The sequence below is a fragment of the Lissotriton helveticus genome, chromosome 1_1 (genome assembly GCF_964261635.1).
Source record: "Lissotriton helveticus chromosome 1_1, aLisHel1.1, whole genome shotgun sequence".
In the NCBI taxonomy this organism is placed as follows: Eukaryota; Metazoa; Chordata; class Amphibia; order Caudata; family Salamandridae; genus Lissotriton; species Lissotriton helveticus.
This window is the reverse complement of record NC_136057.1, coordinates 536,740,353-536,759,269: the sequence shown is the minus strand read 5'-3', so window position 1 is coordinate 536,759,269 and position 18,917 is coordinate 536,740,353. Positions and strand designations below refer to the sequence as shown.

General features: G+C 43.6%; 1 protein-coding gene across 7 annotated transcripts in view; it reads left to right on the top strand.

Annotated features, from left to right (window-relative positions):
* Nucleotides 1-18,917, top strand: part of EPS8 (EGFR pathway substrate 8, signaling adaptor) — a 1,030,589-nt gene that overhangs the window by 878,089 nt on the left and 133,583 nt on the right. For all 7 annotated transcript variants that reach the window (XM_078674027.1, XM_078674024.1, XM_078674021.1 and 4 more), the window contains one exon: nt 7,497-7,637. In XM_078674027.1, the coding sequence (XP_078530153.1) occupies nt 7,497-7,637 (141 nt within the window). The remainder of the gene's footprint in view (nt 1-7,496; nt 7,638-18,917) is intronic.

Genomic DNA, 18,917 nt, shown 5'->3' with positions numbered 1-18,917 from the left:
ATCCCGAGGCAAGCCCTTGCATCAAAAGCCTCTTGTTGATGGCAGCCTTGATGGTGAAGCAGTACTGAGCATCGCAGGCTCTGCAGCTACTTCAGAACCAACGTGTGTGTGATGAATCTTCGACCCAGGGCTTCGCATGACAAGCTGCCTCATCGATAATGACACAAGACTCTGTATCGCGGCCTAGCAGCTCCATGGAAGTGATGCTGTACAAACAGGACCCAGCATCGCCTGGGTTGCGCAGTGTACCCTCAACATATGACTCCACAGCTCTCCGCATCCAGGATTTAAGGTACTCTTGTTCAGCAGACCTACCGGGTTCCCTGTAGCTGGTGCCTGCGCCATCATGGGTGATCGGAACCTGTGACTTTGTCCCGCTCTCATGCAACCAGATATCCACTGTTGGTGCTTCGTGCTTTATGGTGCTATGTTTTCTGAATTCTTTTTAATTGCATAGCTCCGATTCTACTTGATTGGATTTTAGTTTTTTTTATGTTTTATTTAATAAAATCTACTCTATTTTTATTATAGTTTGTGTGGGATTTTTCTTGTGTTGTGTTTTTACTTTTATTATTGTTTGAAGTGCTGCATAAATACTTTACAAATTGCCTCCAGGTTCAGCTTGACTGCTCTGCTTCCAAAAGGTTGACCACAGGTTAATTTTGAGTTGCTCGTGGCATCACCCTGACAAGGATTGTGGTTAATGCTTGAGTAGGTTTGCTCCCCACTCAACCACTGAGTAACCCAATTTCTCACAACCTCCATGTGTGGAGATTGAGCAGTGGAAGTTAAATGCATTTGATCTGCCACCTAAAGTGGTAGATGTCATCCTTGTTGCCAGGTGTCCTTCCACAGATCAATGTACACCAGGTGCTGGGACTGATATGTGTCTTGGTGTGAAGTCCACAAGAAAGACCTCTTAAAGCTAAACTGTTGGGTGTCCTGTTCAGTTTGCCTTTGACCAGCAATACCTTGCCGTGGGCATGATTAAAGGTTATCGGTCAGCCCTTTCACCCAATTTATCTTTAACCAACTAATAGTTATTTTTTTAAATAATCTGTTGTGATGCAGTTTTTTAAAGATGATGCACAGCCGCTCTTTACATCTCCTGACCTTGAAGACTGTCTTCCTCATTGTGATCAATTAGGCTTGTCATCTGAGCGAACTTCAGGCACACTGTAGCACATTTTTTCCAGACAAACTAGTGCTGAAGCCTCTGACCTAAATTTGTAACTCCTTTCTACTTTGGGCAATCCATCACTCTTACAGCATACTTTGCTCTTCCTCAACCCTCAAAAGGGGAGAAGAGGACTTATCGATGTGACTCCGAAATAACTTTAAGCTTTTACATCAATCATATCAAGGGCCATTGGGTGGAGGAACAGCTTTTTTTTTAGGGTTGTCCAAGGCGAAGAAACTGAAGAGTATGCAGACAGGAACTCTGTTGAGGTGGATAGCCTTCTGCATTAAGATTGGCTATGCGCTAGCCAATAAGCAGCCTCAGGAAGGACTGAGCGCCCACTGCACAAGGGTTAAGGATGCTACCACTGGATTGGCAAGACGAACCCCTGTCCTTGACATATGCCAGGTTTCAATGTGGATGTCAGCGCATGTTTTCACAACCACTACAGCCTTGACAGTTTGGTCCATCGGAAAGGACATTTCACCTAGTCGGTCCTGCAGGACTTTTCAATCGAAGTTCCTTCCACAGACCCTTCATCCGGGAAAGTTTTGCTTTAGTGTCTATTCTAAAGGTGATGAATCTGAGGTTAGAAGTGTCAATTTGAAGAGCAAGTTACTTTCCTTCAATATAGCTCTTTCTGGTGGATACTCTGTATCTAACCCAGTGGCCTCCAACCTTTTCTACAATGAGCTACTTCGAATCAAAGAAAAACGCACTAAGCTTCTCATCACTTTGGCTAATGTTGCAGTAGCGACCACATCAGATAAGCCCATAGTAGTGACCATACCTTCCAGGATTTTAGTAGTGTCCACCCAGATGTAGGTCATGAGTAAAACCAAACTTGCCTTCATGATGTTTTGGTTGTCTATTCTGAATACAATATTTTGACCCTCAATATTGTTAAAGTACCCTGGCTACCCTTACGTATAGGACAGGGTTCCGAACAGCAATGTTGGTGAAAAGCGTATATAAAATGCCTCCACAAGGCTAGTGAATTAACAGCCACAGCAGCGAGTGTCAAAAGGTACAAAGGAAATTCTAATAGCTGCAAATTTCCCAAAAGGTAGATGCAAATCTGCTCAGAACAGCTGAGCCTGATACTAGAAAAATTATTTGCTCAAATTCTTGTAACTAATACCTTTCCAGATGACTGGAAAAGAATATCTATCAGGCCTCTGTTGAAAAAATAAAATCTGGATGGTGAAGAACCAAGCAATTATAGACCAATAGCTAGGATCCCTTTCGCCGCGAAAATTTTAGAGAAACTTCTAAACAAACAGCTATCCGGCTACCTGATGGATGGTAACTGGCTAGACCATTCTCAGTTCGGTTTTCGTGAAGGACACGGAACGGAAACTGCTTTAATCACAGCTGTGGAAGAACTTAAGAAAGTGCTAGATAATGGAGCGAAGGCCGCCTTGGTGTTACTTGACCCATCGGCGGCCTTCGACGCGGTCAGCCACGAGATTCTCCTAACTCGTTTAAGAGCAGCAGAAATACATAATTGCGCATGTACCCTCATTGCTTCCTACTTAGAGAACAGAACTTTCTCAGTAGAGGTAGGAGGAGCAAAATCTAAATCATTTAACTTACCATGCGGGGTCCCGCAGGGGTCCTCGCTGAGCCCCACCCTTTTTAACATATATGTGGCCCCTCTTACAGAAATTATAAGGGACTGTGGATTCACCCCAATATCCTACGCTGACGATACCCAAATTGTGGTGTCTATCAGCAAGGATGTTGAGGAAACAGCAGAAGAATTCCAACTATGCATGACACAGGTTACGCAATGGATGGAAAAGAATTGCCTAAAACTTAACGGGGACAAGAGTGAGGTGATGATACTAGGGGGTGACACAAACATCTGGTCCCCCGCTTGGTGGCCCAATGATTTGGGTAGATGCCCAGATTCGTCAGAAAAAGTGAAGAATCTGGGCATTACTCTGGACACCAATCTTTCTTTTGACGCCCAAGCCAGCAAATTGGCATCAACACTCTGGTATATCTTAAAAATGATAAAAAAAGATATTGCCTTACCTACCACAGGATTCGCGTAAAACAGTAGTGACAGCTCTAGCTTTGTCAAGACTGGACTACGGGAATGGCCTATATGCCAAGGCTAGAACAAAAATCATAGCCAAATTACAACGCCTGCAGAACGCAGCAGCCAGGCTGGTTCTAGGCATACCCAAGTTTGAGCCAATCAGTCACAAATTAAAAACCCTGCATTGGCTGCCAATTGCAAAAAGGGTGCAATTTAAATCACTGTGCCTGGCCTACAAGGCACTTCAGGGAACAGGATCACAATTCCTGAAGTCACATTTATAACAATATGAACCAACCAGGCTTCTTAGATCCGGCCAACTGAAGCTCATTAGGGTCCCAAAATTCAGACGAGCCAGTTGGGGTGGAAGAAGCTTTCTGGTACATGCAGCACGAACCTGGAATCAGCTGCCTTTCGCTATAAAAATCAGTCCATCCTTGGAATCCTTTAGAAAGGAAGTAAAAACCTGGTTGTTTTCTGCACAGCTCTAGATACCATTCTCGAGTGTCGAGGGTCTGTCATATCGCCAAGACGACTTCGGGCATTCGCGCGCTTTACAAGTTGACAAATCAAATCAAACAAATCAAATTAATTATTCAAAGATTATCTTTATGGAGGTTTTGGATTTTCATTTGTTTTGTTTTCAAACTTCAGCAAATTATTCTCTCAAAATGCACATTTTCTATCAAATTTTTCCTTTTCATTTTAAGTAAAAACACTCAAACAATATCTGGTCTTTTTCTCACAAACTGTATGATTGATAGAATGGCTCTTGCAAAATGACAAAGTTCCATATGACTATGCTAGAGAGTGAAGATAGGTGGTTATATTTTATTTCAAGTCCCACAGGTTATCACAGTGTACATTCCATTGATGTCTGGTGCTGCCTTCAATGTGGCTTGACCCTCTTAATTGCATGCTGTGCTGTACTACACTTCAGAGAGCTACATCCAGGGTCCTCTCGAGCTATCAGTAGCTCCTAAGCTACCTGTCGAAGACTCCAGATCTAACTTCAACTTCCTCAATGCCATCTTTCCAATAATTGCTTAACACAATGCATCTGAGCATGCGGAAACGGTCAAGCAAGAAACTGTTGTTGATGTGCAGAGGTATTTCGTATATGTGAGTAGGCTCTGTCATTTCCTGGGTGGTGGGAAGTCAAACAGTGGCACCTAGCAGCATGCAGAAGCCTTGCTAGGAAGTAAACCGATCCAGTCTAACACCTGGGACATATTCTAAAGGTGATAAAATTGCAGTTATTGTCCACCAGAAAAAGTGTTAAGGGAAGTATGTAACTTGCTATTCTAGGCTGAGTACCTAACCTTTCAATGCCGTTCCTTACAGCTGCAGGCAAGATAAGCTTTTTGAGAAAGTTCTTATTGTCACTCTTCTATCAGAACAGCAAATTAAGAAAAGTTTATTAGATTTAATAATTGCTGTATTTCTACTTTATTTGTTTTTAATCATGTAGGTGTTGTTCTTTTAATGCGAAAGATAGCCTTACTGCAAACTAGGAATTTAACTGACCAGTTCCACAATAAAATATCCTGACTGAAATAAATTAACCAGGACCATTTTATTAGTTTGTTTCTTAGCCTATGGAGTGCTTAGGTGTCCAGAATATGACTTGAAGCCAAGTTTGGCCACCCACCATAGAAATTTGCAGATGAAATGTAGAGCTGGAAATGTATAGCTCAAAGAACTAACCTTACTCTTTTAATGAGTTTCATCAAATTCCACATCAAAGTTGATTTTGGTTACTGTTTTACAATTTATAGTTAATTGTATTTCAGATCTCGATTAATAAGTAGCTAGGTCCACTCAACATGTCTGACACATAAAATACAGTCTTTAGTGTACGATATGGAGCTTTAGTTAAGGCTGTTTAACATTATTTTGTTTTGCGGGTGTAAAAATTATGTTTATTGGTTTGAGAGGGTGAAACCCTATTCAACAACAACCACAAAACTTGTCAGGGTGACCATCAAAGTTACCAAAATAACCTGTAATTACCCTATGGTAGATTGGCACACAAGGAATCGGCTTTAACTTAAAGGCACTGTGTAAAGTATGTATGCCGCACACAAACAGTAATAAGGTGAAAACACAACACCAGAAAAATCAGAAACCAATTTAGAAAAAGAATACATTTTAATTAATAAATGAGACCAAAGTGACTAAAATCGAATCAGTACAACCATGGATATTTAATTTAAATATTTTAGATAGATCTAGTGCCTACAAGCACAAAGCGCCACTCAGTCATCTGATCATGCTAGATGGGGGAAGTTACAAGTGCAGGCTGACCACAATAGAGTTCGTTCTTGGATACAGGGACCAGATTAGTCCAGCTGAAAGTTATATTCTCAAAGTTCAGCACGAAGAGCCCAGAACTTCAGGTTATTTCCTTTTCTTGTTGAAAAGTGCGTTCTGCTGCCAGCCAAGGTTTCAGGACCTGTGGAGGCACTTCTTGAGTGTTAGGGAATTACTGTAGCAGAGGCCAGTTCGATTCAGGCAGGCCCAGTTGCAGCAGGTTAGCTGGGCATTTGCGGGAGAAGGCTTCTGGAACTTGTTGTGGCCCTGTAGCTCAATAGGAGGCCAGAGAAGAGATGCTTGGAGTCACTCAGGGAGCCTGAGATGAAGGGAGCAGGTCCAGTCTTTGTTCGCAGAGAGCGGGGCAGCAGTGCAGTCCTCTGGAAAACAAGGCAAGCCTCAAGCAGTAGAGCAGTCTCCTGGAAATGAAGGCCGGTCTATGGCGAACAAGTCAGTCCTTCCTCTATAATATTGGCAGTCCAGGAGTGTACTGAGTAGTTGGCCCGTGGATCTAATATTTATGCCTGGTGCCTTCCTTCATTCTAGATCTCCCCCTCCATCTGGTTCTGGAAATGTCCTACCTTTCCACTGCTCAAGCTCCAAGTGGTCTAGGGTGACAAAAGGCTGGTGTCAAGTTCCTTTGTGAGTGTGCTTGAGGCAGTCGTTTGAAATGTATGGGGGGCAGTGAAAAGCTCCGACTCACCATACTGGCAGGATGGCCTATCCTACCAACGTCTAGTCCTCCTTTGTCTCACTGTCTGGGAGGACTACACAATGGCCAACTGTTCAGATTCATGTGACCCAGGACACAGTCTGCAGGCACCAAATGGTAAGGGCAAGAAAATGCCAAAAGTGCAATTTTCAGAATTTTGATGTAGAATCCGAATTTACCACTAAAGATAGTTTTAAATTGCAATGTTTTTTAGACTAAACGTGACATTTCTACCTGTTTCCAATCGCAAGTTAGTACTTATTTAATGTAATGAGTTAACCCAATCTTGTCCTATATTTCCCACAGTAGTAAAAAACGAATTTGGGAGTGGTCAACTACCAGGACATATAAAACTTTAAAGTACATATCCAGCTTTATGAATACAATGCACCCAGCCCTTTGGGTTGTTTAGGGCCTACCATAGGGTTGACTTTTTTGTATCGGGTTGACTTATCTGTATTAAAAAGGGAGGTTTAAACCTGGCAAAAGATTTATTTTGACATGTTGAATCGGCAGTTTAAAACAGCACACAGGCTGCAATGGCAGTCTTGAAACTTGTTTAAAGGGCTACTTAAGTGGGTGGAACCATATGTGCGGTAGACCCACTAATAGCATGTATTTACAGGTCCTGGGTACATATACTACCTTTTACATGGGACTTCTAAGTAACTTAAATAAATGTGCCAATTGGATATAACCCAATTTTACCAAGTTTAAGTGAGTGAGTGAGCACAAGCGCTTGAGCACTGCTTAGCAGTGGTAAAGTGCAGAGTCCCAGAACTAACAAAAAGATTTTCAGCAAAAATGAAGCGTTATGGCGAAATGTTTTGGGGCAAAAAAACACAGCAAACGCTGTAAGGTCTAACCAAGAGGAACAGACAAGACACCAGAATCAGCTAATCTGAACTTTTTCTACTGTCAGGCTGAACAGTGCCAACACAGGATTTGTTTTCAAATTCTCGATAGAATCTGGGCACTCAGAGTTCAGGCTTTCTCCAGAGTTTTTTTGATTTCCAGTCAAATTTCATAAAATCCAATAAAGCAGTTCACGGACATCTGTAATGTTCGCTTGGCAGTAAATTATGACCACCACTTTTATTGTATATATACTGAACAGTGCATAGCAAACATGTAACTATTGTTCAAATAGCATATAATAGTTTTTTTCCAAGGTGTTTCAGTTTTCAAAGGCAATCTCCTAAAATGTAAATGAAACTAGTCTTACTATGTCCCTTATTTCCCAGATTATTGATGACCGCAAACAGTGGTGGAAGGTTCAGAATGCAAGTGGCGCTTCTGGCTTTGTGCCAAATAACATCTTGATTGCTGTGAAACCTCAGGAATCTGGAGGACGAACAGAACCCCTTTACAGTCATACAATACAGGTAACTATCAGGATTTCATTGGTAGCGCTTTTTCTATTAGGCCCACGTTCTGTGAAAAGTTGCATTTCATAAAGCCTTTAGACTGTATTTTTTCTGTCTAAATTCCAGGCTGTCACAACTAAACTTGGGCATTGTGGCAAAAAGTTGAATGTTTGTGTAATATAGTTGAATGTTGTATGGCATATTGTTAAAATGGATTAACTAAAAGAGAATGATTCAGGTTGATCAGTTTTCATATCTGTTTTATTTCGACTATCCGATTAGGTGATCAGGTTATTTTTTGTAATCTAATGTTTTCTTAATCTTTTGTTAAAAATGCATAGAATGTATTAGTTTGTCGTAAACTGCGAGTTTGGCACATGAGTGTTTGGCCTCTACACTGTTGCATTCGGACCCTTTATGGGGCCATATTTCAATGTATTGATAATGTCATGTTGTGCTTAAATATATTCCTAATGAGAGGTCTTTTTCAAAATGTTAATTTTGTTGTGCATTGGTTTGATTTGCCCATGGCCATCGTTTGGTAAAAGCTGATGATGCCAAAGAAGGAGTTTGAAATTTTCAAGGTAGGACTTGCTGGTTTCCTTCTAGTGCAGTGATCCTTAGTTTACTTGCTTCTTGAGTGTTGCAGTGAGTTTAGATTTTACAACTCCCTTGCCTTTCAACCCATTCCTTGTCTTTATAGCTTTTAAATAAGTAACAAAATGTATAGAAATCCTGGCCGTGTACAGCAGCTATAATATACTAGCAGCCCGCCCCGGCGTTGCCCGGGGCAGAAGGGGGCTGGGGGCAGCATTTTAAGGCTCTGTGCACTCCCGCCCACACCGACATTGCCCAGACCGCATCCCTCCCGCCGCCCGCCCCGACATTGCCCAGCCTCCCGCCTCGCCGCCGCCCGCCCCGACATTGCCCAGCCCGCCTCCCGCCCCGACATTGCCCAGCCCGCCACCCGCCTCCAGCCCCGACATTGCCCAGCCCGCCTCGCGCCTCGATCCTCCCGCCCGCCTACCGCCGCCCACCTCCAGCCTGCCTTTGCCTTACCTGAGCCGCCCGCAACGGACTTCACCGCCAATCCTCGCCGCTCTTTGCCTTACCTGAGCCGCCGCCCACTCCGGACTCCACCGCCACTCCTCGCCCCACGTCACCGCTCCTCCCCACATATCGTCATTACGTCTAGGTCGCGGTCAGCGCTACGTCGCGGCCGGCGCTTGTTTTAGGGGACTACTTTGTTTACAAAATTTTATTTTTTTATTTACGTTTTTTTTTTATTTAATGTCGCCTATGTCCATCTACACACCCTGAGGATTCCAACAATGTATTGGGTGTGTGGATTGGCGCTGTGGTTCCCGAGTTTACCTGGCCAAAAGGTGCAAGTTCTCTCTTTATAATAGTAGTATAGATATACATGCATATCCATAAGCATTTGGGAATATGTATATCCTAACTGATATCACTTTTATTAGTTCCTACAATCTCACTGCTAAACTTAATCTGTCCACATTTTACTCTGTATACGATTAATGTCCAAACCATCAGCACCAAGTAAGTTTGATTTGGTTTTTAAAGCTGTATCCCACAAATCTCCTTCAAGGATTCACAAACCCAGCGCACTGGGAAGGAGAAATACAACATGTCCACTAGTTGTGAAAAGTCCATGTTTTCAGACCTTTCCTGACCTTTAAATGTTTGATATCTACTATAACTGACTGTTTTGTCATACAATTACAGTAACTGGGAAACTGTTTGCCATGAGGATAATGATATAAAATATTTCATTTGTGTAAGATATCTTTTAACATCTAATACAGCTTAGACTTGGCGAATAACACTTGCTGCAGCTTCTCCTGAAAGAATGGAAAGGAATCGGGCTTTGCAGAAAATTAATTTTTGAGTCCTTGATTAATCAAATGGGACAGGCAAACCAGCCAGGGCTTCTTGTGGCTATAGAGGTGAGCGAGCCAACAAATGAATAGAAAGCCAAGCCAAGGGTCTGCTCTCGCTCCAAGAGCATGTGCAGGAGATAAGCCCTCCAAAAATTTAACATGTAAATTATGCAACAAGCATCATGCTAGAATATGGTAAATTGTCTTCAGAATACAAACAGCATATTTCATTAACACAAGAAAGTGTTTCACCTGCGTAAATCAGATTGTATTTCTGCATTGAGAAATAGTTATCAAAAAATGATCGTTTTTAAACCGAAACTGAGAAACATTCCTACACCCGCCCTAATGACAATACTATTTGTACACTAAGAGCAAAGTTAGTCGCCATGTGTACCCTATATGAGGACTGGAATTTTGTACAGTAAATAGTTTATTAATTGAAACGAACAATTTGTATACAGTGCACAGTCTGTACTCCGGTATTTGACAATGCTCTGATATGTAGTAATGGGAAACAAGCATTTGCAATACAATAGGTCTCGCATGTACGCGAGTTTAAGCTATTGGCATTGTAAATGACAATGTGTTTTATTTATGTTTTAAGAACCAAAACATAAATAAAAGGCATTGTCATGTACAATTCCAATAGCTCAAACTCACGTAAATGCGAGACCTTGATAGGTGTTACGGACAAAGGGAGGGATGGCGGATTGGGTGGGGCACGGACAACTGGAGGGAGGGCTGGGGAGGTAAAGAAGGCACGGAGTAGGTGGAAAGAAGGCATGGACAACGGGAGGGAGGGCGTTGTTGTAAAGAAGGAACCAAAGCACGTTGTGCCTGCAGTAAGAGAAACTTGATAAAGAAAATAGTGCTTCAAGGCAAAAAAACTGTACTGTGTAGCAACCGAAGTAAAAGGGCCAGTCACCATGGGAGGTGACAAATGAAGAGGAGTCGATACTAAGGAGGGACTAACAAGCCTATTTACACATCAGAAGCCAGTGTTTAAGAAGGACAATGACACAAGCCTATGGAAAAAATGGGCAGAGAGTGGGCGGGGCGTCTATTTCCCACTCGACTACAACAAGTCTCGTAGCGCATGCATGCGGACTCTAAGCTCGACCTAAAAAGGAGGCTTGATGACAAAGTATTTGCTTAGGACCACAAGGTTTGGTCAAGCTGGGGATCCTGGATGGATCACATAGTTTCCTCTTTCACGCTGTGCAATTTAGACACTAGAAGGGTATCAATTTATTTACATCAAAGGTTAATGTTTTGTTGTTATTGGAAGACGCGATTAGAACATGGGTGACAGGCCTTTTACTTTTGAAATTTTTTGTCAGTCTAACATGGCGCAGAACTTGCCTAAAGGCATCTGCGTGCTTTGCTACAGGCACAGAATAATTTACATTTTTATGACACAGATTTGGAGGATGCAGAGCCAAGGCCTTGATTCAAACCTGGTTCCCAATGTTACATGGGCTGCATTTGTACCTGCTAAGTCACCCCCTCTATCCTGAAAGCTCAACTCGTTTTAGGTTTGAGATTCCAAGAGGACCAGGAGCTGAGCCAGGGCCAGGCATCTGGCTCGAGCTTTCAGTGGCTCGCCCACCTCTATGTGGCTGCTTCAAAGAGGTTTTAACAAAGTCCCAGGTCAGGAAAAGGTTGTTACATGCCTATAATTATCCTTCACTTGCGAATATGCTCTCTTCTGAACTTGGTGTTGTAGTTTGTTTTGTGTGTTTTTATCGCAAAAGCAATCTTGGTGGTTTGTTGTACACTCTATATTGGAAAATGCACTGTCAGAAGTAGGTTGGTTGCACTGAGAACATCCTTCACCTTTAGTATGGCAAGCCACACATCACAACGTTAGTCTGGAGCCACATTACTGTCCTCTTTCAAATGTACAGCGCTTCTAGTGTTTTACATTGCCTATGTATATCCTGGTTTGGTGAAGTAACTTTGTGTGCTGTGTGTGTTTTCATTAACAGCCATAAGTTTAAAATGTATCAGGTTTTCCATAATAGTTTGTTCTTAAGCTTGAAGTGCGTGGATATAGTGCACCTGACAAAATGTTGCTGTTGCCGAAACGTGCATGCTTGTGTTTGCATTAGCCTGCATTTGAGTGGCACATAAGAAAAACATCTGATAACCCTTTTCCTTGTCCAGCTTGTTTCCTTTAGCTGACCAAGATGGCTTGTGGACATAACAGATTAAGCAATGTCGCTTTATTGCATTCCTTTCTGTGTGCCTCTTAGGTCCCTATTACTGTATTTCTAAATAAACAGTCTCCGAATAGTTTACTTATGTACATTTTCTCGTAGAATCTTGCAATTGGTACATTTAGGACACTTTACAACATGGCTTAAACATTGCTCACCTAAAACATCCTCCTACGGCAATGCATGTGTATATTACTGTGAGGTATAGCGTCACATTTACCTCGAACGTTTTAGTGCATTCATCTTTTTAACAGTCGGAGGTAGACCTCACAATCCGGTTCGAGCACCTTGCCTCTTCGTGCATGTCCGTTCATTCAGAACCTGCCACAGCCGCATCACTCATGCAAAACGCGTTTCTTTCTCAGCACAAATGGTCTTTAGAGCAATTGTTTGAAGTGTCACTTTTGGACAAATTCCTTTTATGCGCGTGATGATTAACGGAAGCAATGGCCACGTACGAAAGCGCGAGGGCAAAGTATACTATTAAAATTCATTGCCACGTGCATAACGCACTTGAATGAACCATGGCGTCCGCTCAGGCTGGGCATCTGGAGCCGCTCCTTATGTGTCATGAACTCCACGCAGTCGATTTATCTCATTCGTCGTTGGTTTCTAGGCCAGGTTTTAAGGGGTTTGAGCCTGGGGCGCTAGTGCCAATAACCCATACTACGCTACCCGATCACATACAGCGTGGTACGCATTTTATTCACGTCTCACACGTTTGGGTGACACGCGGTCTTGACATCCCTGCAGTAATCCAAGGGACATTTTTCCAGTTAATTTTGACTTCAGTCAGTGCAGGTGGTTTTCTGGTAGCAGGCACGCTGTTTTTGCTTGCATTGACATTGAGTTCGTGTTGCTAACAGTTTGTGATTGCTGTTTGAGATTGACTAACACGTCTGCATTCACCCGAATGGAGCTCCCGTCGTGCACTTGGCGCCATCAGAGGGCTCTCCAGGTGCCACGAGCGTGTGGCTTTTTTGCTTCTCACCCCTGAGCAGCAAAATCGTACTGAGGTTATTTGCCGTCATTTAGCTCTCGTGCTCCCAAGGCACAGTGCGCACATTGCACTACAAAGTACACTAATGTCAACGCCTATTATTTCAGCGCAGAGAAGGGCGGACGATGTTGTTTAGGACGGGAAACCAGAATGCTATTGGACGCGACTTCAGGAAGATGGATGTTGAGAAAATGGATATTAGAAATTCTAGTTGGGAAATTAACTGCAAATACCATGAAAGAGAATACTTCTCCGTCTGCAAAAGGTCTAAGCAGACAGATGTGACGGTGCCTGGGTGGAATGGTGTCTCTCCTGGAGCTTGAAGTGCACTGTCCGTGTTTTCACCAGTATTTCCGGGAGGTTGCATTTACGCAGCTGTTCAAATAAATACGCGTACAAATGAACTGAGTTCACCCCTTTGTTGTGGTGATCGGGTACAGCATGCAGTCTTGTGTAACTAGTGATGATGTAAGGTTTTGTCTCGGAGTCCTGTCCTGGCATTATTCAGCTGGTCTCAGTTTCTTACAGCGTTACCTCCCTCTGATCCAGGCCCGGCTCCAGGAATTTTTAATTGGGTGGGCCAAGGACGCATTTGGGTGGGCCACTGCGGGCTCGATTTGTCGCATATATGTCTAGGCAGGCCTGCTTCAGGGCCCTCCTTTACCTCTTCTTAGTCTTACAAGGCCCAGTAAAACTCACTCTTTTCCAAATCTCTTTTTAATGTTATCACTCACAAAAAGTGTTTTTTCTATGTAATGTTCTTTTGATGGGAAGAGGCGGTTTCTGAGGTGGGAGTATCTGGCAAGTGACACTTCTCGGGCTCCCTCTGTTTGAGCCTTCAGGGAGAATCCCTCTTCATTACTACCTCCACCTGACCACGGACTCTTCAACGCACTCCCTTACAGGCTTGATTAGCCACTATTCCTCTCCAGTGCACCTTATCTCACAGATGACCTTGGGCCCCGCCCCATGTCAGGCACCATCTCCCGGTAAAAACATTAGTAAAATCACCTTCATACTTAAAACATTGAATAGAGCAATAAATATAATTAGCACGCACTTTAAAGTATGTTCCATAGTGGCCCTTATGGCCCGACTGCTAATTAAATGAACAAAAACAGAAAGGCCATGACTGGGCCGAATTCAGCGTTGATGCAGAAGTCTTTTTTGGCGCTGCACCAAAAACCTCTTTCTCCATAAATACCTTTACTACCACCTTCCAACAGTGTACCTCATCCATCCATCCCCCCCCCTATTGACCTCTTCCTCGGATTCCCTCACTGCCACATGCCACAAGTGCCCCTCATCTCCCCATAGCCCCTCCCCTTTATGACCTCCTCCTCTGATTCCCTCACTGCCACCCTCCCCCAGTGCCCCTCATCTCTCTGTAGCCCCTCCCCCTCATGACCTCCTCATCAGACTCCCTCAATACCACCATCCACCAGTGCCCCTCATCTCTCCCTAGCTCCCCCTCCACCCCATGACCTCCTCTTCGGATTCCCTCACTGCCACCCTCCTCCACCAGCGCCCCTCATCTCTCTGTAGCCCATCCCCCTCATGACCTCCTCCTCAGACTCCCTCACTACCACCCTCTATCAGTGCCCCTCATCTCTCCCTAGCTTCCCCCTCCACCCCATGACCTCTTCCTCGGATTCCCTCACTGTCATCCTCCAACAGTGCCCCTCATCGCTCCATAGCCCCTCCCACTACCTCCTCCTCGGATTCCCTCACTGGCACCCTCCACCAGTGCCCCTCATGTTTACGTATCCCCTCTCTCATATGCATTTAATTTGTTGTATAACGCTGCTCATATCAATGTAGTGTGTGTCAGTACTTTACATCACGCACACACTTACAGAGACAATGAATCATGCAAGTATGTAAATCAGTCTACAGGGAATGTCACATAAGCCAATGAGGATTACAAGGTGTAGGAATCATAGGTCATCCATTCCGGTGGGTAGTATATTTTAAGAGGGTTTGGTCTGGGGAAACACAACCTTAGGATTTAAAGAGTATTCCTTGGGGGTCAGCTTTACTGATAAAAATGTATATCTGCCCAAACATACTCATTTTAGCAACATTAGAATAATGAAAAGACTAGGGAAGTTCTAACTATATCACAAAACAAAAAAAGCGAAGTTCTAATTATACCATTCATGTTTGTTTGCAGCTCTTTGGTGGCAGTTCATTGTTCACTGCCTTTTGTTAGGATTGTAACTTCTGAAGTAACACAAGGATCTCTGTGACAAAGGCAGTAACCCACTGAGCTATCCACATAAAATACAGTGCGTCTGCATTTAAAAAATACTAACAGACAAACGATTGCTCTAAAGCAGGATCATTAATCACCAACTTTATCTGGGCATTGCCATTTTGTATTTTTTTTTATTGTTGACCAGCATCGGCTATGATGAAATGATAAAAACTGTTTAAATGAAGCACATACGAAGTATGTGTCCTGGTGGGCCTGTGCAGATTTTAAAAAGATTTTTTTTTGTAACACATTCTGTTACCTACTCCATTAGTCATACTTTGTGTCACAGCCTTATGTGATAAGCAGCTGCAGGGGTCAGGGGGTGACTAGGAATAAACAGACCACTTTTCCCCTGCGCTGCATAGAAAAAGAAAATCAATGCAGCAGGACAGTAGGCAAAGGTTACCGGTGTCAAAGAAAGGACTTGTCCCCTTTCACCATGCAGAGATGAAGGGGTGAAAAAAGTAAACAAAGCCTAGTTAACATGTTAATGGTCTTTTAACGACCTGTTAAGTACTTTGGTGTGGCTGCGATAATCTTAAACTGTCTGTGTGTGTGCGCGCCCGGGAAGCTGTCTCCCCGGGCTGACACACACGACCTGTGCGTTGCACGCCTGCCTTCAAGCTCTCACTGCGAGGGCCAAGGCTCCTGTTTGGGTGGGCCAGGCTCATCTTTGGGTGGGCCGGGCCCACCCGGCCCACCCGCTAGAACCGGGCCTGCTCTGATCACATATGCAGCTCAAACCCTGTTGCTCTATTCTCGTCACTCATGTAGTGCTGTGTTGTTCTTATGATCTTTCTAGTTTGCGTTTGTGAATTACTTTCAAAACTTTGACGAGTTACTAGGTGTGCCTGGTCAGTACAGCTGTCTGTCGCCCTTGTTACCACCTTGTCTCACTGCATGCCTTTGACTGGATGGTATGTTATTCTGCCTCCTGTGGTAGTATAGGACGCCCTGTTTTACATCTAAGAAGTTCACTCGTCATTGCACCTTTTTTCCACATTCAGTTATTTATCTTCTGCAGGCAATGCCACCACCAGTATCCGTTCCTCCATCACAAATGTGCTCACCACCATCACGCTGCAACTAATACTACCAACACCATTAAATCGCACAACCACGAATAGCACACCACACCAACAACAATTGCAATACTACACAACCACATTCAATGCTAGCACCACCAATACCATGAATCCAATTAGTGCCAACAGCAACAGCACCACCAACACTTCTAATACCACGTCACCACCTACCTATTGAAAGTGTAAATATTAATTTCACCAATTTTGTGACAAACTACAATACACATTTTGGAGTCTTATTGATAATAATGCACATTAACAAATGTTTTAGCTTATTATTGTATTTGTGTTATCATTTAAATAAAGTGGCTTCCAGTACCAGAACTAGGTTTTTAGTAGCCTGCTCTTCGAGTATTTTAGGCCTACCCATCTCCATGTCTACTTCACACGTGCATTTGTATTCTCAACATCAGATGAGTTTGTTCCGAGGGATAGTGCCATCAAATATAGAAAGGACTGGGTACATTTCAGTATATTTTATTCGTTCTTTTTGGGTTGCTCTTTTTAAAAAATTAATGAGAATAGTATATAATCAACAGCAAAAAAAGTGCATTAGAGATGCAACCTAAACCGGGAATTGTGTCTCCACCTGCATTGACCCTAATATTTTTACGTGTGTGTTGCATTTGTTGACGGGTGGATATTCAGAGGTCCGCATACAGGAATACCTAAAGAATTCTTACCTGTGATCTACAGGATCTTTAATTGAATCCTTCCTTACTAGAAGGTAGTGGTGATGTTTGAAACAGCTAGCAGTAAGAGTATTCGTGTCGTCACTTAGCTAAAATATTTAAAACAAGGTCTAACATTCACTTACAATGCCCTCTGCAGTGTGCGAACACTGTCTTCTTGTCATCAACACATCACCGATGTGCCCACCCACCATATTGTGTATATGTAGAACTGTATACTTCCATGAACGCACTGACATGTCCAGTGTTCTACAAGTCTCCCCACCATGAACACTCTTAAAGTGGCATGGAAGGGTTCTGAAGCACTGCCACAAGAAAAATAACTGATATAAATATTTGCACAATAAACCACCAGGTATTTTTCTTTCAGGTGCGATCCACTGGATAGAATTGTACCGAGTGGGGCAATATGAGGTTCGTTACCCTCCATTACACGACCAGATATTTTTCACTTGAGAGCGATCCTGTGGGTAGCATTCAATGTAGTGGAGGACAGGGTCGGATTGGGATCACAATTTGGCCCGGGCACTGACGAAAAAAGTGGCCCACATTCAAGGGGCGTGGCCTACAGTTAAGGGGCATGGCCCACATTCAAGGGGCGTGTCCTTTCATGAAACACTATTTGGTTACTCTTTGAGGTCTAATTCGTAGAGAAATATTTAGTAAATTAAGCATTTTAAAGCTTACAGAGCAAGTAACATTGGTAAAGACTAGGAGCACTGCAGTTCTGATAACTGAATACTTACTTGCAGTCTTAACACCCTGCACAATGTCGTTAGATACTCTTTCCCCAACCAGCTATGTCCTAGACTCCAATCATCACAGAAACCTATTGGGCTGCTGTTTTCCCACTCATGCAGGCAGTGAGTAAGGGGTGTGTCCATATGGAGGTGAGGCAGGAGCTGGGGAGGGAAAGGAAGGCCACAAACACCCAACAAGATCCCCCATTGAGGAGCGAGTCACTGGAAATTATGAATACTATGAAATGTTATCTTAGTGCAAGCTTAGACTCGCCCAGAATAACAAAAAGAACATAGAAGTAGAATGGTGCACCCAGTCAGAGGTACAGAATGACTTAAGGGTCAGAGTGCAGCCTCCACAACATAAGAAAACCAGACAGGGAGGCACTAAGGGGAATTAAATAAAAATAAAAAATGTGCATCAGAAAAGCTGTGTTAAAAAATATGGACATGTTTTTATAAAGTGTCCTCTATGATTCTGCAAAGGGACCATGATCATTAAAAAGCATGAACAAATGGTTATTTTTTATAGTTGTTTTACCATTTGGCAGTTTTATATAGTGTAAATTCAGCCCAAGACAAAGGCTATTTGAGTTCTATTCATGAGTACCAATTACAGTACACATGATCTGATTTTATATTTAAGGGCCTGGGCGATGAAGTGATCTGCCCAGAATCACAGGTTGTTAAGCAGACGCTGGGACTCATACTTGAATCCCAATCTCTGCAACTCTGGCGTTAGGCCACCTATGCCTATGCACAGACAAGGAATGAAAGTGGGAGGATACTGTTCTTGCGCAGGACACAAGGCCAAGGTGACAATGGCCTACATGCTGAGAAACTGAAAAACCAGCAAGGCCCTTTCCATCACAAAATTATCCGAGCCCTTCAGCACAGGAGCACCTGAAAAGCAGCGAAGCCCCTGCTATTACTAACATACTCAGCCCTCCTCAGACCTTCAGCTCAGGAGCACATGAGCAGCAGTAAGGCCTCTGCAATTTGTAAATTAATCATCCCTCCAGGCCTCAGGGCAATGTCCTGGCAGGGGAGCACAAACACAGCTGCTGGGTCATCCACAGTAGCCAGGGGGGGGGGGGGCTAAGGTGAAGATTGTGCACTTTCAAAACATCACCTGGCCCCCACAGAAAGACCCATTCTTCCTCGCCCACTGCGCCCTGAATGTGAGGGGCTGTGGGCGATGTGTTAAGACTAGCACTGTTTCCCCGGCTGCGTGGGCCCCTGGGGGGCCGAGGTGAAAATGGCTGAAAGGCCTGAGCAACACCTGGCCCCCAGGGAGGCCGATTCTTGTAAACAATCACCCCTCCCCAGCCCAGCCTCAGCGTGATTGCTTTGCAGGGCAGGGGGTGCAGTAGAGGCCACAGCTGATAATCACTGTATGGC